The 27,778-nt window shown below is 61.6% G+C and overlaps 4 protein-coding genes across 6 annotated transcripts in view; 3 read left to right on the forward strand and 1 right to left on the reverse strand.

The window, feature by feature from the left end:
• The window catches only part of NPLOC4 (NPL4 homolog, ubiquitin recognition factor), a 50,162-nt gene extending 47,692 nt beyond the window's left edge, over nt 1-2,470 (forward strand). Inside the window, exon 17 of the mRNA XM_019981243.2 lies at nt 160-2,470. Within this exon, the coding sequence (XP_019836802.1) occupies nt 160-317 (158 nt within the window). The 3' untranslated portion in view covers nt 318-2,470. The remainder of the gene's footprint in view (nt 1-159) is intronic.
• A 2,603-nt stretch (nt 2,471-5,073) lies between these two features.
• On the forward strand, nt 5,074-14,836 carry FAAP100 (FA core complex associated protein 100). Of its 2 annotated transcripts, none has more exons than XM_019982431.2 (10): nt 5,074-5,308; nt 5,512-5,630; nt 6,118-7,079; nt 8,290-8,446; nt 9,002-9,765; nt 9,858-9,994; nt 11,220-11,336; nt 13,184-13,270; nt 13,690-13,827; nt 14,175-14,836. In XM_019982431.2, exons 1-9 carry the CDS (start codon nt 5,144-5,146, stop codon nt 13,819-13,821), a joined length of 2,640 nt encoding a protein of 879 aa, XP_019837990.2. In that variant the 5' UTR covers nt 5,074-5,143; the 3' UTR covers nt 13,822-13,827; nt 14,175-14,836. The 2 variants fall into 2 exon arrangements, with proteins under 2 accessions (XP_019837990.2, XP_019837989.2); XM_019982430.2 differs by having other exon boundaries at nt 14,178-14,836.
• LOC139177790 (uncharacterized) lies at nt 14,032-19,382 on the forward strand. The gene is made up of 4 exons (XM_070774457.1): nt 14,032-14,077; nt 14,175-14,233; nt 14,294-18,498; nt 19,095-19,382. Exons 1-3 carry the CDS (start codon nt 14,032-14,034, stop codon nt 15,431-15,433), a joined length of 1,245 nt encoding a protein of 414 aa, XP_070630558.1. The 3' UTR covers nt 15,434-18,498; nt 19,095-19,382.
• FSCN2 (fascin actin-bundling protein 2, retinal) lies at nt 16,727-22,893 on the reverse strand. Of its 2 annotated transcripts, none has more exons than XM_019982621.2 (5): nt 21,671-22,893; nt 18,070-18,226; nt 17,594-17,715; nt 17,095-17,262; nt 16,727-16,973 (listed from the first exon to the last, which is right to left on the reverse strand). In XM_019982621.2, the coding sequence occupies exons 1-5, from the start codon at nt 22,494-22,496 to the stop codon at nt 16,768-16,770; spliced, it is 1,479 nt and encodes a 492-aa protein (XP_019838180.2). In that variant the 5' UTR covers nt 22,497-22,893; the 3' UTR covers nt 16,727-16,767. The 2 variants fall into 2 exon arrangements, with proteins under 2 accessions (XP_019838180.2, XP_070630011.1); XM_070773910.1 differs by having other exon boundaries at nt 17,095-17,290; nt 17,535-17,715.
• Between the last annotated feature and the right edge of the window lie 4,885 nt (nt 22,894-27,778).

Genomic DNA, 27,778 nt, shown 5'->3' on the forward strand with positions numbered 1-27,778 from the left:
CAGAGGACCCAAGGTGGGGCTCTCAAGCCACGTTTGTCCACGCCCATGGCAGTTGCTTTTCGAGTCCCCTCCTGTCCTGATAAGCAGCAACTCTCAGAGTGGGGTGGGACAGCTTCCTGTGCAGAATGGATGAATACTGCTTCTCTTCCTACCCCACAGGCACAGTTGGTGTGCAGCTTCCAGGCCTCCAAGAGTACGGAGCCGTCGGTGGCTCCACACATGCCGCCTCGTCCGCCATGTGGGCCTGTCAGCACTGCACCTTCATGAACCAGCCGGGCACCGGCCACTGCGAGATGTGCAGCCTCCCCAGGACCTAGGGCTCCCAGGCCCTGCTGGCGGGACTGGGCCTACCCCAGCCCTCTCGGAAGCCGAGATTGTTGTGACCGTGCCCCACCTCAGCAGCCCTGAAGGCAAGGTGGGGGCGGCTGCCCTGGGGTCCCTGACCCAGGAAGCTTCTCAGCACCAGGCTTCCCTGGAGAGAGGGAGTCAGGCTGGTGCTCTGCGGGCTAAAACCAGTATCCTGGTGGAGGCACGGTGTGGCCTCAACTGGCCGCCCACAGCAGCCCCCACTGTGGTAGAAGGACTAGGTGCCTCTGAATCATCACCTGGAATCGGGGTGGGAGGGCTCGCTGCCACCATCCAGCTTTCTTTTTTCCTTCCTTGGATGCTTTTTGTTCCTGCTCCTGTTCCTGTTTTTGGTTGGGAGCTCTTGGTGACCTCTGTACCCTGTTGCTCTGGGGCAGACCCTGCCTGTGAGGGCCACCACTTCCCCTTCTGGTAGCCATCATGCAGTGGAAATGTGTGGCCAGAGGCTCATGGCCTCCTGTCCGCCTGGTCTGCAGGTGAATCTGCTGCTCGCCCTTTCCTGCTCCCACCCAGCTTCCATGGGGGGGTTTTAAAGTCTGCTTTGGTTGTAATAACAGTTAATCAGTAATTCCTGCCCAGAAGACTTTTATTTATTTTTTTTAAGATAAAAACTGCATAAAAGGGGAGTGAGAGAGACTAGTTTCCACCTTCGTCCCTCCTTTAATGAGTCCCTGGAGGTGTGTGCAGCCTGGGTGAGTGGACGGGGGACCCACAGTCAGGTCTCCTCACAAGTGAACCTCAGTGCCTGAGACTTTCCTGCCAGGCCACATGGCTGGCACAGCTGCAGACCCAGGACCAAGCAGGAGCATGGCAGTGTCCCCCACTGAGCAGGCAGCCCCTCGGGCAGCCAACACTTGACCAGGCCTGCATTGGGTGAGCTGGGTGGCCCCAGGCAGGGCTGGAAGCTCTGGTCCCTTTTGTCCCCACCATTCCTTCTTCTTGTCCTGCCTAGACCCTGGCCTCTGACAAGGCCACGTTACAAGCCAGGTCAGGGAGTAGGAACCTGGTTGTAGAGGGCTGTGGAGCTGCTGCTGGGTCGTCAGAAAGTGGGTACTGTGCTGAGGTGTGGGTCCAGACCATCCCAGGACAAAGGTTGTGGTCAGACCTTGCACGTGCTCTAGGGTCCTGCATTTCTTCTACAGCTGGGTTCCAGTCTGGCCCTTCCCCAGGAGCTGTGGACATCCTGATGCCTCTTTGCCTTAAAAAAAAACCTGTATCTCTGAGCTGCACTGCACTCATCCCCGGGAGAGGTGGACCCAGACACAGGCTGCTTGAGGACTTCGTGTCTCTGTCCTAGGGCAGGACGCAAATCTATGTGACCCTCCCTCGCCCTTGGCCTGTGAACAGAGCACACCTGGGTGTTGTGTTTACTTGTGGCAGGGGTGTGCCTGGCACCTCCGGGTTGACCTGGCATAGGACACTCAAGTGGCCAGTGGGTTGGGCCTGTTCTAGGGGCACGAGGCACAGAGCCCCGTTTCCCCAACTCATCTGTGGCTGCCTGCCAGAAAGCTGGGCGTGTGTTCTGGCCCAGGTCGCCTGCTCCTTTGATCAGACGTGAGTCTGCAGGGGGAGCAGGAGTGCGCTAACCTCAGACCTCACGGCTCCCACCGTTCCTCCTCCTCTTGTTCTGGTCTTTACCTTCTCTTCGACCAATATCCTGCTCACCCTGAAGTTCTGGCATCTGCATAGTTCATTTCCGTCTGTCTTTTAGCTAAAGAAAAAGTGTTGTGATTTCTCTGCTTCTGGTTTTGAGTCACTCTTTGTTCAGTAATGCACTTTATTGTCCAAAGACAGTCAGGGGTCAGCATAAGGAGCGGGGGCACCCTGCCAGCAGACTCAGGCCCAGGCAGCTTAGCCATCTCCTTTTACACAAGGGAGGGGGCCCCCAGCCCCACCTTCATCCTACCTGCCCTCATGTGGACACACCCTCTCATGCCACCAGGCACCATAACTCAGCGAAGGGTGACTAGGTGCCCAGCCTCCACTGACCAGTCTGCTCCCCGTGCTCCCACTTGGGTCTTGCAGGTGTGTGTCGGTTGGGTTTGCAGTAGTGTTGCCTGGACTCCAGCCCTGCAAGTGAACCAATAAAAGCACCTGAAGCGACTGTCAGCGCCCCGTTTGTCCTTCCTGGGCCCTGAAGCCTCTCCCTGCCCTGATCCTTGACCTGCCTACCTTGTCGGGTGACTTGATGACTTCCTCTCCAAATGTCACTGTCCTCTGCTGATGTGTTTAGAGTATGAAGGATAGAGACCCCCTCCTGCCCAGGCTCATCGGCCTGTGGTCCCAGCATGATGTCCCTGGGAGGAGCAGAGCCTGGCCTCCTCTGTGCCTTTCCTGTACCCTTCCCACCGTCAGCCATGTGGCTGCTCCTGGCCTTTGGTGGGTCAGGTGCAGGCAGCCAGGCAGCAGGTGAAGGACAAAGCCCAGAAGCCCGTGAACTTACACAGGTGCGAGGGGAGCAAGGCCTGGAGGGGACATGCTGCCTGGCCTGAATTACTTGTCGAGTGACAGCCTTCACACATACCTAACAGCCGACTGTCCTTTGGCCACTGACCCACTGCTCCTTGAACACATATATAAGAAACGCCACCACTGATGTCCAAGGGGCCCTAGGGTGAGGCAGGCCCAGCTTAGCTTCTCGACTGGGGTGAGTGGCCTCAGCTCCCAGCTCCAGTCCTGTCCCTGAGTTTGCGTGCTTTTACTAGCAGTGTTCTGCCCTCTGCATGGCTCAGGCTGCTGACCTTGTTGGTTCTATGAAGTAATGAGGTTCTGGAATATCCCCCCTCCCCTCGAAATCAAGCAAATGGAAGGTACTGCTTGGAAGTAGAGCTCAGGGTCCTGCCACCCCCTTTCTTGGCACGTTCAACATGTTGGCATTCCATGTTGCTGTGAGAAGTGATTGGCACTACCTGTGCATGCTGTGTCCTGTCCCCCCACCACACCCAGTGCTGTCAGTAGTTTGTCCTTGGAAGACGATACAGCTTCCATGTGGCACAGAGACCAACTGACTGTCCACAGCACGCTCTACTGTCTCACTTCCTGCCACAGGCCTTCCGGGGACACCCACATGAGGGGCTCGGCCTCTGCATCACCCCTGAGCTGGCTAAGCCCCTTGCTCATGTCTGTACTCTCCAGGGCGATCAGCATTCAGGGACCCCTCGCTGTTCAGGATAGACTGTTGATGGTCATAAATCCTTGTAGAGTGTCAGGTTTGCCTGGCTTTGGGGCCAGGAGCCTGCTAGCCCTCCAGAGCCGAAGGGAGTGGGGCAGAGCAGTGATCAACTTCACAGTGCCTTGCCAGTCGGGGCTGAAGCAGAGTGGTGAGGCCTGACTGGCTTAGCCCATCTCCTCGAAGTCCACTTGCCCATATGGTCATTTTCTCTGGGACAATCTCAGTGTAGTTCCCTTGGAGTTGGAAGTCTGGGAGGATCAGAGTAGAAATTGGTATGGACACATCACCCACAAGGATTGGTGGTCATAACACAAGCCAAGAACACGTTGCACTCGGAGGTGGGGGTTGCGGGGGGGCGGGTAGAGGAGGAATTCAGAGTGGTGTGTCTTGAGAGGAGTCCTCACTTCTAATTCCAAAAGCCAAGCAGGAGCTGGTCTTAGGGCAAAGGACAAACTGCAGATGGTGCACTCATGCTGGGTCCAACCCAGAAGCACAGTGGCTGGCCACTGCCCTAGGGGTTGAGCACCAACCTCAACAAGGGGGGTTAGAACTTGTGCCACTGGTTTCTTGTTTGGTAGGTAGATCAGCCTTGGTGAGGTCAGTTTAACTCAAGCCGGGAAAACACTTGGCTGCTGGGCCCCTTCAACTTGGCCTGTCTGGCCACACCCCCGCAGATGCCTCTTTCATTCCTAGATGTTTGGCCTTGAGAGGAGTGTAACTGACCTATCTGCAAGCATCTTTCAGTGTCACTCTGAGCTCAGTCTCTATTCAGAGAACTCTTGGGCCATCTGATCAGACCTTTCCCCAAAGCCGTGGAGGATAGGGTTAGGGAGAAGAGATGTCTTGCCCTGTCTTCACCCTGACTGCCAGGATGACTACTGGTGAGCTGTACCCAACCCCCTTACCAAGGCCTAACCAGTGGTTTTCTTTATGGTCTTCTGCCCTCAACCCAGAATTCCTCTGGCTTACCCATTTTCCCCACTGTCCAGTCAAACCAACACACCCACAGGCAGTTAAAGCATTAAAGGAAGAGACCCTTCTGTCCATGTTAGGTTCAGAGGCGGCAGTGTCCTGGGGACGGGGTAGGCGTGGATGTGGCTCAGTAGCTCAGAGGGAAGAGACCCCGGCTGCGAAAATGTCAAGACATGGCGCTGCCCGCCCCCTCCTGGACTTAACAGGCCCAACCCCAAAACGCTAGACAGTCGCTTTAGGAGCGGACTGTCCGCTCGGAGGTGACATGCTCTGAGGGGTCGCCGCCCTGGGGGAGCCTGCCCGGCCCTTCGACTTCGGGCGGGTCCAGTGGAGCCCCCGAGTGGAGAGGAGTGGAGAGGCCAGGCCCTCGTGCTTCCCGCGTTTGGCTTTAAACACGTTGGCCCTTTGGCATACAGCTCTGTGTGCGCTAGCTTTATCCCAGCGGCACGAGGGCCCGGCTCCCGCTGAGACGCCCCCGAGACTCGGCGCGCAGCTGCCCCGCCCCCCGGCCCCGCCGTACGGCGGAGGCCGCGCTACGACCTGGGCGGCCGTAAAGCGTAGGGCCCCGCCCCCCGGCTCCCGCGCCGCGAGGCCGAGCCCCCGCCGTTGGCCGGGCTCCAGGGCGATCCCACGATGGCCGACCCCAGGCCGCGGGTCGAATACCTGGCGGGCTTCTGCTGCCCGCTCGGGGGCGTGGCGGCGGGCAAGCCTCGCGTGCTGTGCCACGGGGCGGAGATCTTCCTGTCCACTGGGGGAGAGATGGTCTATGTCTACGACCGGGAGGGGCGGCTGCTGATCGTGAGCACCGGGCACACCGGGGAGGGGCCGGGACTGGGGGCCTAGGGGCTGGGGGGCTGGGGCGGGAGGGATCCCGGGCCCTGGAGGGGGCGGGGTCGGGCGTGGATGTTCGGAGCGGCCGGCGCATTTGAGGAGTTTGTCCTCTGCTTCACCTGAACCCCCACGCCCCTGACCCAACACTGCCCTTCTCCCCGGTCGTCCAGGCCGTGTACAAGTTTCCCGGTCAGGTGTGGCACCTGGAGCTCCTGGCCCTTCGCAAGGTGCTCTATGTCCTGTGCGCCCGGAGCGGCATCTATTGCTTGTCTTTGGACCAGACGACCAGGTGAGGCTTGGTCGCTGGAGGGCACTGCTTTGGGTTGGGCCCACACTGGCCTCTACCAGGTTGAGGCTGACATGTCCTCAGATGGGCTTGTCACTGTTTCTGAGTGGTAGTACTTCCCTGTCGTCCTCAAACACTGCCCCTGTGACCTATATGGGCTGGTCACCTCTGGACGGGGTTCAGAATGAGCACTCACCACAGGCGAGGACTCGGGGTCCTGACAGTTCTGCATTGTTGAGAATTTTCTATCCAAACCCCATTTCTGCAAGCCTTGATACATGCTGTTATGCATGTGTCCCTGGGTGACCGGGGTGGGGGAAGCAGAGCATTCCCTGGAGCAGGTAGGAGGCACTGTGGCATGCCAGCTGCTCCCTGGTGGCAGCCTCTGAGATCGCTCCCTGTGCAGACCCCACACCCGTCATGTCAGTGGCAGGCTGTCCCGAAGGGAGCCTGTGAGCACTGAAACCGACAGTCCCCTGGGTTCTCCAAGGTCTGTGAGCCGAGACGAGGAGGATGGCGGGGACGACCAGGACAGGGAGGATGGGCAGGTCGGTGAGCCCCCTGTCCCTGTGATCCCCGTGGACCCAGACTCCTGTGTGCTCCCGGACGCCTCGCTGCATGCCTTCACCGTCCTTGATGACACGCTCGTCACCTTGGCACTGGGCCCCACCCAGTGGAAGATGCAGCTGTTTGAGCGTCCCTCTCCAGGGGAGGACCCCAGGCCCGGAGGCCAGATTGGTGAGGTGGAGTTGTCCACCTGCACCCCCCCAGCTGGGAGCCAGGGGGAGTCCGCAGCCCCCCGCTTCCTCCCAGTGCTGTGCTGTGCATCACCACCTGGCTCCAGGACCCCACTCGGCCACTCAAGGAGCTCTGAGAGTGTCATGCTGGAGGGGGCCCTCTTTGGGCTACTCTTTGGAGCTGATGCCGCCCTCCTGGAGTCACCCGTGGTCCTCTGTGGGCTCCCCGATGGCCAGCTCTGCTGTGTGATCATCAAGACCCTGGTCACCTCCATGTCAGCCCCGGGTGATCCGAAGGCCCTTGTCAAGATCCTCCATCACCTGGAGGAGCCTGTCGTCTTCATTGGCGCCTTGAGGACAGAGCCACTGGCCGAGGACATGGAAGACGTACACTGCGACTGCCTAGTGGCCCTCGGTCACCACGGCCGGACACTGGCCATCAAGGCCAGCTGGGATGAGGCAGGGCACCTGGTGCCTGAGCTGCGGGAGTACAGCATCCCAGGGCCCGTGCTCTGCGCGGCCTGCGACAGGAGCAGCCACGTGTACCACAGCACCTCTGCGGGCCTCCGTGTAGTCGACCTGGCTCAGGAGGGTTCCCCCTTGGACCCCACGGAGCGTGACGGGGCCCCAGGAAGCCTGCCCCCTCTACTGTATCCAGACAACTTGGGTGTCGGCAGCCTTGTCACTCTCTGTGTGTCATCGAGCGCGCCTGAAGGTAGGAGCCACGGCCGAAAGCTAAAAACCAAAGCCGCGGTGGGGGGTGGAGCCCCCGCCCTGGCATCTCCTCCCTGTGAACTGGCCGTTTTCCTCTCCCTGCCTCATTCCTGCTCTCCTTAAAACTGCCCCGGGCAGCCCGACCCTCCGCTGCCGCAGCCTCGTGGTGTGCTGGTCTTGGGGTCCTGTGTGGGTTTCAGGGTGGGGTTTGTGCCCCTCTGCCTAGGTAGGGTCTGCACTTGGACGCCCCCTGGTAAGAGCATTTTCCCGTGACAGGTCTCACGTAGCAGGTGATCCAAGGGAAACTGAAACTGGTTCAGGTCAAGCCTTTACGTTTCTCCTGAAAGCTGGAAAACATTTGTTCCACTTACCGAGTGGCCTCCAAGGAGCCCATCCTGCCCTGAAGGCGGGGGGCAGGGAGGGGGCATCCCGGAGCTCTGATTTGTGTGTTCTCTCCGGACAGGGCCGGAGAGGGTTTCAGCCGTGTCTGCCCAGTGCTGGGGGGAGGGGTACAGCCGTCCTCCCCCCACTGTATATTCCCCTTAAGATGGCCCATGAGTGCACTCTAAGACCTGCCGTGCACCATACTCGACAGGAAAGAAATGCTTTCGAAGGGAAGAAACTGCTGTCTCCCACAGGGAAAGAAGGGCTGCCTGTAGCAGGCAATGGGGGAGCCATACCTCTGGGCAGGGCTCAGGGCCTCAGTCGTACTGGACCTGCAGAACCAGTGGGTCGCAGGAGATGGAACCTGTTTCCCAGGGAGCTCCTGGTGCCCAGGATGGGGAACAGAGGCAGAACGCTGCTGGGGAGGTGGCAGGCTTCCAGAAAGGCCCCAGCAAGTGCAGACTGGTCAGTGAAGGAGGCCTGGGCCTGCGTAGCACTCATTTCTCTTAGGAAATCTCAGAGCAGCTCTACTACTCAGGTGTTGAAAGGGGCACGCACCCTGCTAATTTGACGGCCCTCATCTGTTCCCTTTTAGTCCACGTACAAGGTGACGCCTCTGCTGGCTGACCCCCTGCCAGGGAGGCCCCTCACAGCCTGTGCCCAGCCCAGGATGCACTCCAGGCTCCTCAAGGATGTCCCTAGGACTCTCTTTTCCTCACAGGGGCATTGCTGTTCTGCCAACATGTATCTGAGTCCAGAAACTGCTGGATGTTCCCAGGCGTGTGCCCCTCCCTGCCTGCCACCCAAGCCCTGCGTGTCTTCTGCAGGGGGTGCCGAGCTCCTGGCCCTGTCTGCCAAAGGCCGGCTGATGATCTGCCACCTGGACCCACACAATGAGGCACCTCAGTCCTCCAGAGTGACCTCAGCAAAGGCTGGCAAGAAAATTAAGCAGCTGTTGTCTGGAATTGGCACCGTGTCTGAGAGGTGAGCAGTGAGCTGCGGCCCAGGCAGAGGCCAGCACAGCATCCAGGAGGTGTCTGAGACATTGGCACTGGCACTGGTCCCGACAGGGCCTATGACTTTGCCTTTGACCCCCGAGATCGCCCCAGATGTCGCGGTGCCTGGCCAAAGGTGATACTAAAGGCCAGCGTGGACGCCAGGCCCCTGTGGCTTAGGACCATTTCCAGGGTGCATGCCACCCTCTGGGCTGTCAACGGTGGCTCTGCAGAGGAGCACCTGGGCCAACTTGGAACATGTCAGGGAGCACAGCAGGGGTGGCCAGCCCCACCATGGGCACTTCCTGGCCCAGTGGCCCAGATTGGGCTACAGGCTCTTGTGAGCCCAGGGGGCAAGGCCAGGCCACCAAGTCCAGGCTGCCCCAACTCCATCCTCCACCCTCTCTTCTCTTGTTGCTTGAGAGGAAGATCAGGTTAGACAGTCGTGTAAGAAGGACGGGAGCTCCTGAGGTGAAGGCTTCTCACCCTATGCTAAGGAGGAGAGAGGTCTGGGTCTTCCCTCAGCAGCCACGTCTGTTTCCAGAGTGTCTTCTCTGAAGAAGGCAATTGACCAGCGGGACAAGGCCCTGACCTGCCTCAACGAAGTCATGAACGTGAGCTGCGCCCTGCTGTCGAGCCGGGAGGGTCCGCGGCCCATTTCCTGCACCATCAGCACTACCTGGAGCCACCTGCAGCTGCAGGACGTGTTGGTGGCCACCTGCCTGCTGGAGAACAGCAGCGGCTTCAGCCTGGACCGGGGCTGGGCCCTGTGCATCCAGGTGCTCCGCAGCTCCCGGGCCTTAGACCTGGACTCGGCTGGCTCAGCCGTTACCTACACCATCCCTGTGGACCAGCTCGGCCCCGGCGGTCGGCGCGAGGTGACGCTGCCCCTGGGCCCCGGCGAGGACGGTGCCCTCGACCTGCCCGTGACCGTGTCCTGCGCACTCTTCTACAGCCTCCGGGAGGTCGTTGGCAGGGCCCTCACCCCCCAGGACCCTTTCAAGGACCCCCCTTCGGCCGAGTGCACCCCCATCGTCCTACCCGAGCAGGATGGCGTGTGCCTGCCCCTGAGCGAGCACACAGTGGACATGCTGCAGGGCCTGCGCTTCCCCAGCCTGGGCGTGCCCCACACGCAGGCCCTGGGCCCTGCCAGGGACCCCATCCACACCTTCCTGGGAACTTGCCGCGTGCCGGGCAGCCAGCCAGCGGGACCCGAGTCCCTGCGGGCCAAGTACCTGCCCCCGTCAGTGGCCACCATCAAGGTGTCGGCAGAGCTGCTCAGGGCCGCCTTGGGGGACAGTCATGCAGGTTGGTGACATCGACTGGCCTCAGGCAGCCTCGGGGCCCTTCCTCCCTCCCCAGAATCCGGCCAGCCTCACTGGTGCACCTCTCTCCTCCAGGCGTGTCCCTGGGCTGTGCCACCCTGCAGTGGCTCCTCGCCGAGAACGCTGCCGCAGACATCATAAAGGCCCAGGCGCTGTCCTCTGTCCAGGGAGTGGCCCCCGATGGCACAGATGTCCACCTCATCATCCGAGAGGCAAGCAGGGGTCGGCTCTCCTGCCCCGGGGGGACATTGGCCTCGACAGCAGCAGTTCTGAGTAGGGTCCCGAGGCTGCTCGAGAGGAATCAGATTCTGGGGCCCACCTTCCGGAGGAGTCCGATGCACCCACGTCCGAGAGGCAGGCTGTGATGGGGTGGTCTTCGTAGGGCTGGAAGCTGCATCAGCCTCCCAGCTGGGTCTCCATGAGGGCCACCCTGTCCAGCGCTCCCCATGCATGGCCCTGGCCCTACGTCCAGCTGGAGTTCATAGTGGCCCGAGCAACTCACTCACTTGTGCCGCCAGCAGCAGCACAAGCCCTCCAGCCCCTGAGTCACGCAGCCCCCAGAGCCCCAGGGTGCTGGGCCCTGTCACAGACATCCCACCCAGGGGCCGCTGAGACACTGAGGCGGGGCTCAGTCCTCTGGGTGCAGTCCTTGCACACACCTTCCTTCCGGAGACCCTCCTGGCAGCCTCGGGGTCACATCCAGCTGACCCTCGTGCCGCAGCGTTGGTGCCTGTGGCGGAGCATCCCGTGCGACCCGGCACACCCCTCTGAGGGTGGTGGGTGGAGGCTGCCCAGTGGCGGCCCTTTCAGGTCCACCCACACTAGGCAGCAACAAGGTCGGGTGTCCCGGGGGCCTGGTGGTGGAGAGGGCGGGGTGCCCAGCCATCCCACAGTCCCAGAAGGAAGAGCTTCCAGGGACAACATCCTTCCTGAGGTCCCCGGGGTCTTGCCTGTGTCCTGGCTATCACCCATCTTTGCCAGGTTTTATCTTTGGCTGGAGGGCACTAGGCAGAGATCTCCGTTGCCCAGACCCCTCCCTGTTTTTTACAACCTGACCTTGCTATCGGGTGACTTGGAATGCACAGGGTGGCCCTGGAGGGGTTGGGGCGTGGGCTCTCCGTGGTGGTGCAGCCACAGCCATCACCATCTCTGGCGTAAGTGCCACACACCTGGACTCAGAGGGAGCAGGGCTCTTCCTGGACGGATGTTTCCAGATGAGCAGCTTTGCCGTTGCTTGACTAGCTGGTTCTGCAGGTGGAAACTCATGCTGGGTGTGGAGATCGAGGCCCAGGGCCCCCCAGGCTTTGCCCACAGTGGGATGTGGAGGGGCCACCCAGGCCTTACGTGCCTCAGCCAGCTCAGACGCTCCCATAGGCCACGCTGCCCTCGGGCCGGGCGAGGCTGTGGACAGCCAACGAGGCTTCTCGTGCGTTGCAGGCGACCGTCACTGACCTGTGCCCAGCGGGCCCCATCCAGGCCATGGAGATCCAGGTGGAAAGCTCCTCTCTAGCCAACATGTGCAGGGCACACCACGCCATCGTTGGGCGTTTGCAGGTCTGTTGGCCCTCTTGGGCTTGCCTGGGAGGTCTCTCTGGGGTGGTGGGGACACTGGACCCTGGTGGCTTGGCTTCCTGCCCGGGGTTGCAGATGAGCTGTGGCCAGTTGGGAGGTGGGGGGAACTTGTCTCTCACCCTCCTGGCAGTAGCCCCCAGTCGCCCGTGAGCACATGTGGTTACAGGGAGACAGCCCACCTGTGACTTGTCAGCATGAAATTTCCATACAGTAGTGTGGAGAGGTCTGCCTCGGGTCCTGGGATAAGGTATCTGCTTGTCGGGGCTTCCATGTCTTTGCCAAGAAAGAGAGAGTTGGCAGCCAGCCCCTCACACACACAAAGCCCTGGGGGCCGCTCACTGCCACTTCAGTGCCTTGTGGGGCTACTGGGGCCACGACTCTAGGATCTGAGGGGAGGTCTTTGTGTCCCCCAGGGAAATCTGTGAGCTGGGGCCCTTGGCAGGCTGGACCCAGGGCCGGGTGGCCCCTCTCCTGCCTGTTCTGTGTGCATGGCCTCGGCTGCACAGAGCAGTCTGGGTTGGCAGCTATCAGCCGATTCCCATGCTTTTCCTTACGTGTGGGCTCTGCGTCAGCCTCACCTGGGAACTTACCAGTACACATGCCCAGACCCCACCCCAGACCCCAAGTTGGAGAGTTGCAGTCCGAGCTCCAGCAGGGATCAGAGGCTGCTGTTCAATTAATAGACCCACCTTTGTGCCCAGGCAAGCCTGGGGGCCAGTCCCTGACCAGAGGTCCCCCTCAGCCGTGCTATGACGGCCCTGCCATGGCACAGCCTTGGCTTCACGCCTGAGCTCAGGAATCTGTTCTCCTGTCCCCAGAGCAGAGCTCCCACCCTTGTTTCCCTCCACCCCAGAGGGTGCCACGTGGTTGCTCTTGCTGGGCCTGAAACGTGCAGGGCCGTCTGCAGACCTGCCGAGCGCAGCAGCTGATAGGTGGACAGTTGTGAGAAACTGGGGTGGTGGGGAGCGTGCTGACCAGACTTCGCGCAAGAAGGGGAGTTAGCATCCCTGGGCTGCTAGGATCAAGTGACCAAGTGCCACAGACGGGACACAGTGGGTTCAGTTTGGAGGCCGGGATCCGTGTGTCTGCAGGGTGATTCCTTCCGAGGCCTTTCTCCTGGGTATGTGGACTGCCAACTCCTCCCCAGGTCCTCACAGGATCTTCCCTTGGCATGTCCATGTCCTAATCTCTTTTTAGAAGGACACCAGTCCTGTGGGATTAAGGCCCACACACCTGACCTCATTTTAATTTGATTATCTGTGAAGACCCTCTCTCTCCAAACACCATCACCTGAGGTGCTGGGGGCTGGACCTTTCACGTGTGAATCTGGGAGGCATGAGTCAGCCCCTAACGGAGTGCTGCGGGCACTCCCCTGATGGGAATCTTCTCGTGGGCTGCAGACCTCTGCCCTCCGTCTGCCACATCACACACCTATGACAGGATGTTCATTCACTTGGCCGCTCAGACTTGGGGGGACCTTGTCAGATGTGTAGTTTCTGCTTCTGGTGGCACCTCCTGCTGCCTCTCGGGGTGTTGGGGTCTCTTCTCAGTTCTTTGCCCCAGAGACCAGTGGGGGCCTTGCTGCCTGGATCCATCTGGGAGCATCCTCCCTGGGAATCAGGAAGGTTACTTCCAAGTAAAAGACTGTCAGGCTGGGGCTCGTGTGGAGCGGAGATTAACTAGGGGCGAGGCAGGGAGGCCTGATGGATGTCTCAGCTAGCGGGGAGGGCTGCCTGGCTCTGCGGGCCGGTGCCAGGAGCCCTGGGCTCTGTCTGGGGACACACAGGAGGGGCGCCCTCTCCAGCCACTTACCCCTTGTAACCCTCCAGAGGCTGGTGGTGGAGCAGGCCGCCCGGGGCTCCAGCCCGCCTGATCTCCGCCTGCAGTATCTCCACCAGATGCAGGCCAACCACGAGGTGAGGCCCTTCGGGGGTCCGTGCCCTGAACCTTCCACCCTCTGGGGCTCCACTGGGGTCACATACACAAGCATCTGCGTATCGCCCAGCTTGGCGGGGCCTCCTAGTCCGCTCAGCCCAGAGTCAGGTCTGGGCTCCTGTTGCAGGGGCGAGATGAGGGCAGAGTGGGCATGGTCACGCTGCTCCACCTTGGCCGGGACATTCCCGTCCCCTGGGGACGGGGTCTCCCCTGAGCCCAGCCACACCTCCTGTGCCTAGGGGTCATCACGTTAAGGCCACAGAGGAGTGTGTTTCCTGGGCCACCTGCCACAGCCTGGGTGGGATCTGAGTGGTGGGTGTCCCCCCGCCTCGGAGGGGCCTGCCGACGTGCCCGGTAGGAAGGTGGCCCCTAGCTTGTCGCCACCCTTCCCTTCCTGTAGACGCTGCTGCGGGAGGTGCAGACGCTGCGGGACCGGCTGTGCACAGAGGACGAAGCCAGCTCCTGCGCCACCGCCCAGAGGCTGCTGCAGGTGTACAGGCGCCTCCGCAGCCCCAGCCTCCTCCTGCTGTGACGCCAGGTGGGCCCCGCCCCGCCCAGGACACTGGCAGCCCCCTCCCCAAACCCCCACCCCACCCTGCCCGGGGCCTTCCCGGCCTCTGAACCCTTGACAGCTCACAGTACCTCCATGGTTTTATGGAGATAACCTGCCTCCTGACCCAGGAGGCACTCGGCCTGGTTACAGCTGGGGAAGGTCTGGGGTGAATGCAGCCAGCACCCCGAGATGGCCACCCGGTGGCCCCCGGGGTGGGTGTGCTCAGAGGAGGCGGGTCATGTAGCTGTTGTGTCAGGATAGCCAGGCAGTCCGTGACCCCGCTGGGCCGGGGGCCCGGTTGGCCTCCCACATCACTCCTTCCTTTCCTCCAGCAGCTGCCACAGCCTCTGCACTCAACCTCCACGCCGCTGGGCCGCCGCCCACCCAGAACGTTGGGGCTGGATCACCGACGTCGCTCCACTCAGAAGTCGGGCCTGGCCGTGGGGTCTAGACTGCAGAGCAGGATTGCTGCTGCCCTCGCTGCCTGCAGGGGCCCCGGAGACAGGGCTTCGGGGTTGAGACTCAGGCAGGTGCGTTTCAGCGGTTGTCTGGTTCCCACCACGGTGCCCAAAGCCTGGGGCAGCAGCACTCGCCTTCCCATAGGCCTCTTGTCCAGAACTGTCCACACCTGCGCAGCTGGCCCGCTCTGGTGCCTTGGTTCTGCTTCTTTGCAGTTACTGGGGTCACCAGGTGGGAGGGTGCTCCCTGTGACCAAAGCACAAAGACTCGGGGTGGGGGTGGGGGGGTGGGGGTTTTTCCTGCAGGTGCCCTGTGGCCACAACACTCAACAACTAGGTGCCTCTGGCCGGGGCCACACCCAGCGCCCAGCACTGTGCGTTGTTTCCAAGGGTCCCTCAGGGCAGACAGCAGCCCCGGGGTGGCTCCGGTGCTCTGGGGGAGGGTGGCTCTCCCCCGGGACTTCACACGGTGCTCTCCTGCTGTGCATGCAGGGCCTGCGAGGCATCCTGCCTCAAAAAATGACCCTTTCTGTTGCTCTGCCTTGTCCAGGGCTGTTTTTTTAAGCCTCCCCCTGCGGTCTGGTGGCAGCTTTGACCTGGATTCCTGGGCTCACTGCAGCTCCAAGCCCCCGCCAAGGCTGGTGGCCACTGCACTCCCCAGAGGAGCCTTGAACTGGCCTCTGTGGGGCCCTCAGGCCAGTGGGAACCCTCACACTGGGGTGAAGTGGTCCCTGCAGGGCCATACAGGTCATGAGGGCCCCTCCGCAGGAGGACCATGGGCACCTCTTCGTCATCCTCCATTGAGGGAGAAGGGCGGTGGTGTGCTCCAAGTTGGGGTCTGGGGTCATCACACAGACCCAGCACTGGAGTGTTCTTCTGAGCAGGAGGGAGGACCGGGAGGGGTTTCTGCCCACCCAGTCTGTTCTGCGCCTCCTGTCCCCGTGTGTGCTGGAAGCAGTGTAACAGTTGCCTTCAAGGATGAGCAAGCAGTTGGCCTCCGGTCCCTGCTGGCTTGGGTGGTCCTTACACAGCCTGGAGGGGAGCTGTGGCCCAACCAGGGAAGGGCCTGCACCCCCTTAGTGGCTGTTTCTGAGGGTCATCTTCCTGTCACCTCCCGGGGGAGGAGGAAGTAGGCAGGCCAGCCCACAGGGACCCCCAAGCCCTCTTCCCTGCCTCCCGTCTCCAGCCACTGCCCTGGGCTGCACAGACTCCGCTCAGCGTGTCTGAGGCCAAGTACCCAAGTCCAGCCAAGGTCAGCAAACAGGAGACCCTCCTTGGCGCCTACTGGAGCACTTGAACAAGGGTGCCAAGAGCGCCCGGCAGGCAACCCTCCTGTCCCTCAGGCCACCAGGGGGCAGTGCAGACCGCACGCAGGGCAGTCCCCTCGTCCCCTCCGGGCCAGTGTCCATTAGAGCCCACCTTGACCTGTTGGCCCATGTGGGGCCATCCCTAAGGTGTGGGGAAGCGGTGAGGCAGGGAACCAGCCAAGGGGGGGCCCTGGAGAGGAGTCCCAGCTGCCCCCCTTTCCCAAAGCGCCTCACACTGGCCAGACTCACTGGAAGGGGCACTTCAGGCCCCAGGCAAGAGTGGGGGCTGCCCAGGGTGGGAGAGGGTGTGGGCTGAGGGGAACGGTCGGTGAGGCCGGTGGTCTCCCCCTACTTTTGCTCAGGCTGTCCCCCCAGCCCTCCATCACCCCAGGCCTCAAGGCCTAGGCCAATCCCAGGGGGCACACCTCCCAACCCACTCCCACCTCCTGTGGTCCAGGTTACCCAGCACCTCCAGGAGGTATTGGCCTGGGTGGGGGTCCTTGGCGACTGGGGTGTTTGGGTGCCAGCTGGTTTGGGGAGACCTGTGGGTGAACCATGGGCCTTGTTCTGGTGGTCCACCCTTCCTACACTGGGTGGCAGCAGGCCAGTGCACAGGCTGAGAAGAGCCCTCTCCCCCATGGTTGGCTGCACATAACCCTGTCTGGGAGGGCTGGAGATCACTTCATCAGGTGCTTCCAGGATTCCCTAAGACCCTGCCCCTGGGGAAGGGAGCAGTGATGTGTGCTATGAAAACCCTGAAGACCCTCTAATCTACCTGACTTGCTGGGGACTGGGATGAGGCTCCTCCCAACTGTCCCACTCCCATCCCTGTCCTGCTGAGTAGAATGGGGGTCCTCTCCACTCCCCACGAGCTTGGGGAGGAGCTATGTGCCAAGGAGTGATGCAGACAAAAGAAGGCCTGGGACTGGCAGTCCAGGAAGGGGTCTCGGGACGTTCAATCGGCTGGACAAGCGCTAACCTTGGATTTTCTGGGCATGAGGGATGGCGGAGTGTCGAGCAGTCGAGCGACCATCGCAGGAAAGGCCCAGCGGGCCTGCGGCGGGTCGGTGCAAACCCTTCCCCACGCACCCCGAGCGGCGCCACTGACCCGCGAGCCGCTGGTCACAGACACGGTTTAATGGGGGACAGACGGGCGGCGCTCAGTATTCCCAGAGCGCAACCCCAGCCGGCGCGTCCGCGTCCGCGCGCAGCAGCCCCGAGGCGCCGCCACGCAGGTACTTGCCGCTCCGGGCCCGGATGGCCAGGCGGCCGCGCTCCCGGAACTCGAACAGGAAGTCCTCGGCGCGCTCGCCGTCGCTGCACACGCTGCCGTGGCTGCCGGTGTGCCAGAACCCGCCGCCGCGGCCTGGGGTGGGGCAGAGAGGGCTTGACGGGCGGCTCGCTCCCTGATCTGGGCTGGGCACAGCCCCCACTCTCTCCGGCCCCCACCTCCCGCTGCTCCCCAGCCCCATCCCGCTTGCCCGCACCTCGGATCTGGTAGGCGCCGTCGCTGAAGCTCAGGTGGAACACGTCATAAACCGAGCGGTTGGTGTCCAGCTGGTTGGAGCCACGTCGGTGGCAGACGAAGCCGTCCAGGCCGCGCAGGACCAGGATGGGCCGGTTGATAAGCTTGAGCGTGAACTCCTCGTCCTCCCCTGCTGGCGAGACAAGGGCTTGAGGGGCCTTCCTACAGCCGCGCGAGATCGCCAGGCCAGGACCGGCCCCGCTTGTGCGCCTGGATCTGCCCACCGCTTATGTGAGCCCTTGGTTCCCCAGAAGTGCAGCAGTGATCGGGGTGCTCTGGATCTGAGCCCCCACGTCAAGAGCAACGGGCTGGACCAGGGAGTACGACTCTTGTCGTAGACAGCAGCAGCTCCATGGGGAGGGAGAGGGCCCAACCCTGGGTGGAGACAGGGGCTGAGCTGGCACTGCCCCCAGGCAGAGCGCCCAGCCCCAGGCTCCCCGGGGCAGGAGGGGTGTGCTCACCCACAAAATCGCTGATGGCCGCCAGCTGCCCATTCTTCTTCATGCACACATAGCGCCCGTTACTGGCCTTGAGGGCCACCCGTCGGCCCCGCCACTCCATTTCAAACATGGTGTTCTCAGAACTGGAAGGAGCAGGTCAAGGTCCCCTCAGAGGAGCAGGACATGGGGACTCAGGGTCAGACCTCCCCCATCCCCTTCAAGTCCAGTACCACCCGCTCAAGGCACTTGACTTCCACTGCTACGCCCACCACCATGAAGAGCTGCCCTGCACGCTAGCAGCCTTCTTCCCTGGTTGGGCGGCTACGTGGTCCCCATGGTTGAGGTGGAGGCGGTGATGCAGATGGTAGTGGAAATGGAGATGATGGTGGTGGTGGTGATGGTGGAGGAGGTGGTGGTGACGGCAACGGAAGTGGTGTGTGTAAAGGAGGCGATGGTGGAGATGCAGGGGGTCACAGAGGTGAGGATGGCGCACTCACACTTGTGTAGCTGTGGCCTGGATGCCCCCGTGGGTGACCAGGGTCCAGTAGCCCCCAGTGCTGGAATAGAAGGTGCACTTCTTTGTCTCCTGGTCAATTTGCATCAAGAAGGTCTCGTGATCCAGTTCTTCATCTTGGTTGGCTGAGACATTGACCCCTGGAGGGAGGAGATGGGAAGCCCCTCACGCCTCACCCTGGGTGGGGTGGGGAGCAGAGGGATGGGAAGGCATGCTCTTGGGGCATCCCTGAAGTCAGCGGGGGTCTCTTCTAGAACCCTTTGGACTTGAGAAGATTTGGAGTTCTGCCCCAGCGCCGTGCAGGCACATTGTGGACACACACACACCGCTTCCTGGAGGCCAGGTTCCCAACACAGCCCCAGGAGCCAGGCCCTTCCGTGCCGCCAAATCCCCTGCCTCAGCTAATCAGCAGGTAATCTACTTGCTCCTGCTCTCTGGACCCAGGACTTACAGCAGCCTCTATTTATAACTCCTCTCTAAGCTGCCGGGTGGACACAGCAGGGTCCCTGTCCTTCCCTAGCATGGTTCAGGACACAGCGGGGGCCTGGGGTCTGCTCCTGGGCACTGAGCTGGGGCTGGCCCCCTGTCATCTCCTCAGCCCCTCATGCACATGTGTATGGTCTCCCAGGACCCCGGAGGGAGGGCAAAGCTACCTGGGACTCTGCTTGGGAGGGAGATGAATGATGAATGGGGCATCTATGACCAGGGTGGGGAAAAGCAGTCAGGCAGTGGGGTTTCCCTGGTATCTTCCCATAAACCACATCCTTGTTTCATCGCAACTGGCAGATCAGAGTTCCACTGAGGCAGAGCCCCAGCAGTTCCAGCAAGCAGAGCAGAAGGGAGTGGGGCATACCCCCACCAGGGCTGAAGGGTCAGGGCCATATCCTGTCCTGCCCCGCTCCCTGGGAAGGAAGTGGGGCAGCACGCAGGGCCCAGACTGGAGAGGGGGGGGCCATGGCTTTGTCCTCTTTGTCCCCCAGACTGGAGTCTGTCTCCCTTCTTACACAGATCACTGATCAGATCCCAAGAAAGTGACCCCTTCTCCTTGCCAACCCCACTATCCCATCAGCAGTGCTGCACAAAGTGAGCTCCTGCTGCCCCCAGCCTGTGATCAGCAATAACAAGACAATGGCCTTGTTCTCCAGATGCTGGCCCAGGGGAGCAGTGGACAACAAAAATGGTATGTCCAGTGCCCACGACTGCTGGGGTTTTGGCCAGGGATGGCCTCCCTGAAGCAGGACCTGAGAAGGTGAGGGAGCCATCCGACAGGTACTAAAGGGAGGCGTGAAGCCAGGAGTCTGAAGCTGTGGCTTCACGTTTTTCATCCCCATCTCTGAGGTCAAGCCTCTTGGTGTCCCCAGCATCACCTTCCACACACCCTCTCTAGATAGGATACAGCCCAGGGGCTCGGTCTCACACAGTCGGCTGCTCCTGGGACCCCGATCTTGCAGCATCAGGGTCTCATGGAGTCCTGGCTGGTGCCAGCAAAGAGTATGGACCCTGCTGTCCCAGGAGGGATTGATCAAGTGGTGGATGTGTGAGCAAGAAGGGGTGTCTGAGAGCATTTACAGGAGACCTATTCTTACTCCTGCAAAGCCACAAGAAGAGCCAGTGCCCCTCTTCCCTTTGGACTTTGTTCTGTTTGGACGTGAGGTCTGGAATAGCAGCAGCCGTCTTGTAACCACAGGGGCACCAGTCTGAGGTCAGAGCTGTCCTGGGAGAGCAGTTCCTCAAAGAGGAAAGAGCAGAGGACTTTGGTGATGCCACTGAGCTGGATGTGGTGCCTGTTTGGGACCCCACCACCCCTGTGCCCGCAGACCTCTACTTAGGCGAGATATTAGTGTCCTCGTGGCTTAAGCCAATAAGCAGCCATTGTTACTTGCAGCAGCAAACACTGCTTGTTGGGCAGCCTGGCAGCAATGCCACATCAGTGAGGGCTGGCAGTGGACATAGCAGAAACAAGCAGACTCTGGCTGATGGAGGTTGGGAAAGAAAAAAAAAAATCAACAGGAAAAGCCAATTTGCTCACAAACGCCCTGGCCTGGGGGAAGGAGACAAGTCTGGGGGCTACCTGGCCAGCAAAATGACAGGGACCAAGGGACCAGCAGCCCACTCCGCAGAAGCCACCACCCCAGCTGCCTGAAAACCTAGCGGCTCTATCCCCTGCTCCCTCAGCCTGAGATGCCACACTCTGCTTCCCTGAATCACTGGTTAGCAGTCAACATCGGAACATCTCAGGGCCAGGTCTGGTGCCCCCAGGCTTATGCAAGGAAAGCAGGGAGGTGAATGTAGGTACCTCTGGCCTCACAGTGGTGCTGGTGGGGGGGTGAATCTGTTCCTTTGTGCGGGAATTCCCCCATCAAAGGGATCGGGTCAGATGCAGGGTAATCCAAAGAATGAAAAATGGTTTATACGGCTACCATCCCCCCTCACCACCACCACCACCGTCATCTCCATCAGCACCAATACCATCACCATCAGCAGCAGGGCCACCAGCACCAGCTCTGTCACCATGGCACCCTTACCATCACCACCATCCACACTACCACTTGTCTCGCTCACAAGCTGAACGTGGACAAATGCTTTGTAGCCAGCATTTCCTTTGACTCACAGAGAAAGCTTTCCCCACTACTGCCCACCTTTTACTGGCAAACCAAGCATATGGGCCTTGGTCAAGGCCAGAAAGCAGTGTGGCCAGACAGTAGGACCTGTGACGGGAAAGACTGGGGCTGTCTGTCCTCCCTTACACCTCAGGGCCCAACCACACTCCACAAGGATTCAGGGGTGTTTGCTGAATGCCGGTCCCTACTCAGCACTGGCCTTGAAGATCCAAACGACAGGTAGGAGTCCCTAGAGCCACAGCTGGCCACCCCTCTATGTGCTCAGGGCTGGGACCAGGTGGTGGCAGTGAGCCGGGTCCGGGTACACCCACCCCTTCTGGGTGCACAGAGCCAGGAGTCCAGGCGGCATGGAGCCACTCTGGAACCTCACTTTCCTCGAGGGGAAGTAGGAGCTGCCCATGTTCACCCCATAGGCAGGTGATCATGTGTAGAAGGGCCCGCGGGTCACATGAAGCAGGTGACCAATGATCGGGGACCTGGGGGGAGCCACTCGACACCTGCTGAACAGAGAGTGTCTTCCCACCAAGGAGTCCAAGCTCTGGAGGAGCCGCTTGCATCTCCCTGGACTGGAAGGCCCCCAGGATCCCGCCCCACTCCATTCCTGCTGCCTGCCCTCGCTGCCCTTGGCCATAGCCCCAATTTCCTTTAAAGTTCAGAAGTGGGGTGATAGAAGAAAAGGGGAAGGGCGGTCAGGGGGCAGCCTGGTGCGGATGGGGCCTGCCCTCCTGCCCCTCACCACAGCAAGCCTGGGCCTCAACCACCTCCACCTGGGCGCTGCCCATCCTGCGTTCAGCAGCTGTCCGGCGGGCCTGAGGCTCAGCAGGGACCCCATACCTGGCCTACGGCCCACTGTATTCTACAAGTGTATTCTCACCCCTCAACCCGGAGCCACTCACTACAGGACCCTACACACACACACACACACACACACACACACACACACACAGGCCCGCACCCCATTACCTTGCCGCACGGACACGTAGCGGTGGTTGGCGGCCACCAGCACCACCTGTGGGTGACTCTCCTCCAGGTCGAAGAGCTCGTCCTTGCCAGGCCGTGTGTTGCGGCCCGCCCTGAGCGTGCCCGCGGGGCCCACGGGTGCCAGGTAGTGGCCATCGCAGTCCTTGAAGGCCAACTTGCCCGCCTTGAACTCAAGCGTGTAGCGGGCACGAGCCTCGGGCTCCCAGACGAGGCGGCCGTCGCTGCGCAGGTAGCGGCTGTCACAGGACTTGAGGCAGTACTGCCGGTTCTGGAAGATGAGCGTGACAAGCGCGTCCACACCCCATGGCGTATTGCTGTCCGCTGCGATCTCATCTTCCTGCGGGCATAGGTGTGCGTAGCGCCGCCGGCTCACGCTCAGCAGGTGGGCCTGCGGGTGGATGGCCAGGTGCACTGTCCACAGCTCGGCTGGGGTGATGGCCGTGGCGAAGCAGGACAGCTGGTCCTCGGTGCCACCAAAGAAGCGGCCGTGCGGTTCCGACTGCAGCACCCAGCGCCCGTCGGGCTGCGGCAGGACCAGGAAGCGGCAGTCACGACCCGGCCGCTCCGCCTCGCAGGCCACACGCCCGTCCTCCTCGGCCGACAGGTAACGGCCCAGGTGGCTGCTGCGAAACAGCACGGCAGTGCCCTCCCCTGGGTCCGGCTCCAGCACCCACATCTGCTTCCGCTTGAGGCTGGGTGCTGAGGCGTTGACCTTGAAGCCAAAGCTCTCGGCCGTCAGGTAGCGGTCAGTGTCATTGACGAGGCCAAACTGGATTTTCAGCACCTGGTGCAGGCCATTGGTAGGCATCTTCGGGCCTGGCTGAGGTCCCCGACGGGGGCCCAGGAAGCTCTCTCTGTGCTCACGGCCCCTGAGGTCCCCTAGAGGCCCGGCTCGTCTGGGTTGGCCCACGCCCCCCAGGCCCGGCTGGCGTCATGGACCCGCTGCCCTCTCAGATGCTGCCTCTGACCAGCAGTGGAGGGCCCAGGCAGCTCTTACATGGCCAGCGGGCAGCAGAGGGAGGGTGGGAGGGCGGATCAGAAGTGTGCCGGCTTAGGAACAGCCTTTCGTTACCCCAGCTTGGATTTCAGCCACTCCCGGACTGCCCAGGGGCCAGAGCCCAGGGCCGGCAGGGCTGGAGAGTGCCACTCGCCGCAGGGCTGACCACCTCCTTGTGCTCACTGGCGGCTGCCCGGCCCTGGCTCCGGCACTGTGCCCCACCCTCTGGATACCCACCCCCCAGTCTTGGCCTCTCTCCTTGCCCACCTCTGGGCCCCCAGACCCACTGCACAGACTCGCCAGCCCAGCCCAGCTCTTTCCCGGGGTAGAGAAAGCTGCCTGGTGGAAAACTTGCGTGTGGCCGCAACCCGATCGCAGCCCTCCACCCTCGGCCGCCAGATCCAGTTACCGCTTCTCTGATTCCTTGCTGCTACCTGGGCGGCTGTGACTGAGCCTTGCACTGTCCTCCTCAGCAGCTCCTGGGTCACAGCCTGCAGCCCCGAGTCTGGTGCTTCCCAAGGATGACCTGTAGCTGGGAAAGTGGCAGGCAGGGCTGTCAGTGCCAGTGAGCGGGCCAGGCAACCCCCCCATCCTGGTACTCATGGCACCCAGATCCATGCCAGGTGTGAAGAGGCAGCTGCTCAGCCAGATTCACACTGGCCAGGCAGCCTGGCTTTGCCGGGCCCTGGGGGGAAGGGCCCTCGGTTTGGGCTGAGGTGGCAGCTGTGTGATGGAGACAGTCACGCCCAACTCGCGGGCTGCACAGCGAGAGGGTGACCTGGGAGCACACGTGTGGAGCAGGCGTCATCCTGGGCAGCATGAGGAGGTGGCAGGCCGCGGGACTTGGGGTCACAGGGCCAGGCTCGGACCCGACCCCTGTACCCTGAGCGACTCTCAGGGCCTATGAGGTTGCTCTGTCTGCCATGGGTGGGCTCCGGTGAAGCCAGCCTTGATGAATGGCCCTGGGGACCCCTGAACTGCCACTCACACTACATAGAGCGACTGGCCTGACTGTGGGTCCTTATGGGGTCCTTAATGGGCCGGGTCCCACTATCACACAGAAGCAAAGCCTTCCCAGCAGAAGGATAAGGGTAGCAGGCTAGGAGAAGCCACAGCTGACTCCCTCCGACCCTGGTACCTCCCAGCTCAGTCTCTGGGGTCCCACCCTGTTGTACCTCCCCAAACCCTGAGCCTGTGGATGCTGTCTTAGGGGGCTGCGGTGGGCCTGCTCAGCTTCACCCTGCCTGTCTGTCTCTTGCACCTGCCTCAGGGGCCAGGAGCCAAGTAGTGAAACCAGAGCCACCTGCCCTGGGCCCGGGCCAGCCTCGGTGTCTTCTTCCTCATCACAGCATGTGACCCTCAGGCCTCCCTGGGGACCCGGAGTGGGAGCCACAGGGCACTTCCAGCCTTGGCCTCCTGAGTCTTGCTCTTGATGCTCCAGGCATCACCCCTCCATCCCTTTCAAGGCCATGTGAGGGTCCAACAGAATGAAGGGGCCTCAGGTTGGGCATGCGGAGGCCCCAGGAGGTGGGTGGGGCGGATGGGCACACGGCTCTGGAGTCGTTCCTCCATGTTCCCAATCCCGGGCAGTGACCTCCCCAGGCATGTGCAGACACTGAGCAGGAGACCAGGAGACCCGACCCCTTGCTTGAGGGGTTCACACTGGGGTTCAGGGAGATAGGTCTGCACACAAATCCCCATGACAGCATGGTGCATACTGAGCGAGGAACTGGTCTTGGCTAGTGTCGTCCACCTCTGTGGCCCACAGGTGTTTACGGGACACTGACTGACTAGGCTGTGTGCCAGGCACCCCATGGTAGGGAGATGCCATCTGGGGTTGCACCCCCTCCACAGAGATGATGCCCACATGAAATCCCCCCACGTTCCCAGGGGACTGCATTGCCCAGCGCTTGATGCCAGGGAAACGTCCTGGTTTGGGCATACCAGCCGTGATGCTGTCCGCACTTCAGTTCCTGTGTGTATGGGCAGCCCGAGGGGCAGCTGTGGCCGTGGCCACCCCAGGCATGGGCATTGTTCTCTCCTTGCACTCCCAACTCCCAGCCAGCCTTCTGAAGGAGCCCAGCCGGGCCGATTAGCACGACGGCCTCATTAGCGCTGACTGGTGCTGGCAGGGCGCTCACAGGCATCACGTGCCCCGCGGGAGGAAGCCCAGCCACCAGGCGCTAAGCAGGCCTGGCTCCAGGCAGCCTCTCAGCAGCAGAGCCAGAAGTGCCGTGGCCTCTCAATTCTCAGGCCCCACAGCCCCAAGTGGGGGTAGGGTGGGGCTCCCCGGCACTGATCCAGGGGCGTGAGCCGGGTGGCGTTTCAGGCCCCGGGGGCTGGGGGGTGGGCTCTGAGAGGTGGCCCTTCCAGCACAGGCTTCCTTGAAGGGAGGGGGATTGCACAGATGGTCCCTCCTCCCTCCCTTCCTCCCTCCCCCCATCGGGATCTCAGGGCCTCGCCCAGCTGCCTGCTAGGGTCATGGTTCCTTTCTGGATCCCCTGCAAGGCTCTGGCACACAGTAGGTACTTAATAACTGCCTGTGAATGTTTGATGTGGGGGTTCCTGTGTGATGGGCCCAGCATCTGCTGATAGGTGGGGCAGGATGCCTGCAAGTCTGGCCATGTGTGTGTGTGTGCGTGTGTGTGTGTGTGTGTGTAAGTACACACAGGCAGGAATTGGGCAGAGTGAGCCACAGTCATCTGCTGCGTCAGCCCCAGCCTGGAGATGCTACTCTGGATCCCAGCCTCAGAACCCCCTCGGGGCTGCCCAGCAGGATGACCAGGCTGTGGGTGGCCTAAGGGAGTTTGTTTCAGGGGCTCCTCTCACACTGGGGCAGCATCCGCAGGCAATGGGGAGCACCCTTCCCACAGAACCCCATGCCCCCTGCCAGAACTTTTCCACACAGCCACCCACTTGGGGCACACAAATGTGCCCACCACTGCCTTGTCCAGCCTTCGCCCTGGGACATAAAAGGTCCTTGCCACTCTGGGAGCCCTATTCACTTGCCCTGCTCACTTCTGAACCTGACCCCATCCCTTCCCAGGGGTGGGGGCATGAACCCACCCTGAGCTGGCATCTGCAACCGGGACCAGGCCTGAGCACAGATGTCAGGCCGTCTAACACACCAACTTTAATATGTTTGACTGGAGGAGGGCGCCATTTCCTGCAACGAGCCATGCCTCTGGCCCCGCCATCTGTGGATGGACACAGCCAGATGGGCCCTTCGGACCACAGCTGGCCCCGGAAGGTGGGAGTGGCCTCAGCTATCAGACGCCCCCAGCAGGCAAGGCTGGGGCTGATCCTCGACCTCCTGCCCCCCTTAGTGTCCAGGTGGGACCAGGAGCAGAGAGGGCCTTAAAGCCCCCCAGACTTCTAACATTCACCCTGTAGCTCTCAGGAAACTTCCTTTCCTGGAATGCTGGGGATTGGGCAGTCCTAGCCATTTGGAGGGACCCCCTCCCACTCCCCCCAGCCATACCCCTCCGGGGCTACCAGGGAAAGCACCCCCACCTCTGCACGTCTAGACAGCCAGCCCTTGATGCTAGAGCCCAGCCTGGGTTCCTGCCAGCACGCTGCCTGCTGCCATGGCAACCAGAGCGTGCGCCAGGCTCGGTGCCCGGGCAACGCTGATGCTGGTGGTGTGAGCTGGCACAGGTGCTGTGTGTGTGCAGGCTGGGGGAGGGGGCCCTCCCTGCCTCAGCTGGCCTGGAGCCCTGGAAACTGGCCCAGGATAGGGGCAAGGGCAGCCCCACCGGCTAAGGAACCTCCACAGTCACACCTTTCCCAAATCAGGTCTGGACTCCCGGCGCTGAGCAACGGCAGAAGGGCCCGCAGGGCAGTGAGTCTGGGAATTACTCCTCACAGAGCAGATCGCTGACGCCTCACCCCAGAGCCTCAGCCCCAGGCCTTGGCCAGCTGCTGCCCTAGATGGTGTTCTCCCACCCCACCCTGGGCACACCATCCCTCCCATGCCAGGCCTCTGCCGTCTCTCCTTAACCCTCTGCCCCAGACTCCTCGGCCCCACAAGGTGAGGGCCATCCTGGTGGTCCAGGTGCCGCTGGGCACAGCCCGAAGCCCTGATTTCCTCACTCCTGGGCTCATCATCTGCTTCTGGGGTCCAGCTCGGCAGGTGCCCAGGGCCTAGACTCCTGCATTGTTCCTGAAACAGGCCCACAGCTTGGTGTCCTCATGATTTTTTCATGGCGGAGCTCTCCGCTGCCCCGCAGTTCCACTTACACGGGCGGGCGGGGGCCTAGGTTGGTTTACTGGAGGCCTGCTGGCGGTTTAGGGTGACAGCTCCCCTCAGCAGGGCAGAAGGAGGGGGCGCCCACATCTCAGACTGCACCGTCTGGGCAAACACTGGGGGTGCCCGGCCTGCTCCACCCACCACCATCTCTCAAGACCTCTCACCTCCCCCACCGACCCCTCCTCCCAAGACCCTCGTCTACACACACACACACACACGCGCGCGCGCGCGCACACACACACATGTACATGCACCCCCACACACACCATCTCGGCAGTTCCACTTTAAGCAGAGACCTACTGGCTGGGCTGGGGAGACCCCCACTTGGGGCTGTCAGGGTACGAAGTTGGTGAATCTCCTGGTTTTTGTCTCTTGTAAAGCCATAAGGTGAGGGGCTGGGGAGAGCAGGAGATGAGGGCTATACCTGGCAGGAGGGGGAGGGAGAGACCAGAGGCCCCCAGGCTCCAGCAAGGCCAAAAGTTTCCAAAGGGACCACAAGGACAAGATTGAGGGCAATGACCACTGGGCAATCTTCAGCACCCACACCTCAGGACCTTTGCACATTCTTGGGATAAGAGGAGCACTCATATTATCCTAGTGAGTCCCGGCTGTATGGGACTGAGTGAGGACCAGGTCAGCTTCATCAAAATATGACTGCCTACTGCCCACCTGGGTTTCCAGACACACCAGTGCCTAAGGTGTGTCAATACTTGGCATGGACAGTCAGGAGCTCACAATTCTGCAGGTGACCACAGAAGCCTCTGCCCAGACTCTGCCTGGGTGCACCTTCACACAAAAACACACACAGATGCCTGTACACACACACACACACACACACACACAG

Source organism: Bos indicus, chromosome 19, assembly GCF_029378745.1.
Source record: "Bos indicus isolate NIAB-ARS_2022 breed Sahiwal x Tharparkar chromosome 19, NIAB-ARS_B.indTharparkar_mat_pri_1.0, whole genome shotgun sequence".
Lineage (NCBI taxonomy): Eukaryota > Metazoa > Chordata > Mammalia > Artiodactyla > Bovidae > Bos > Bos indicus.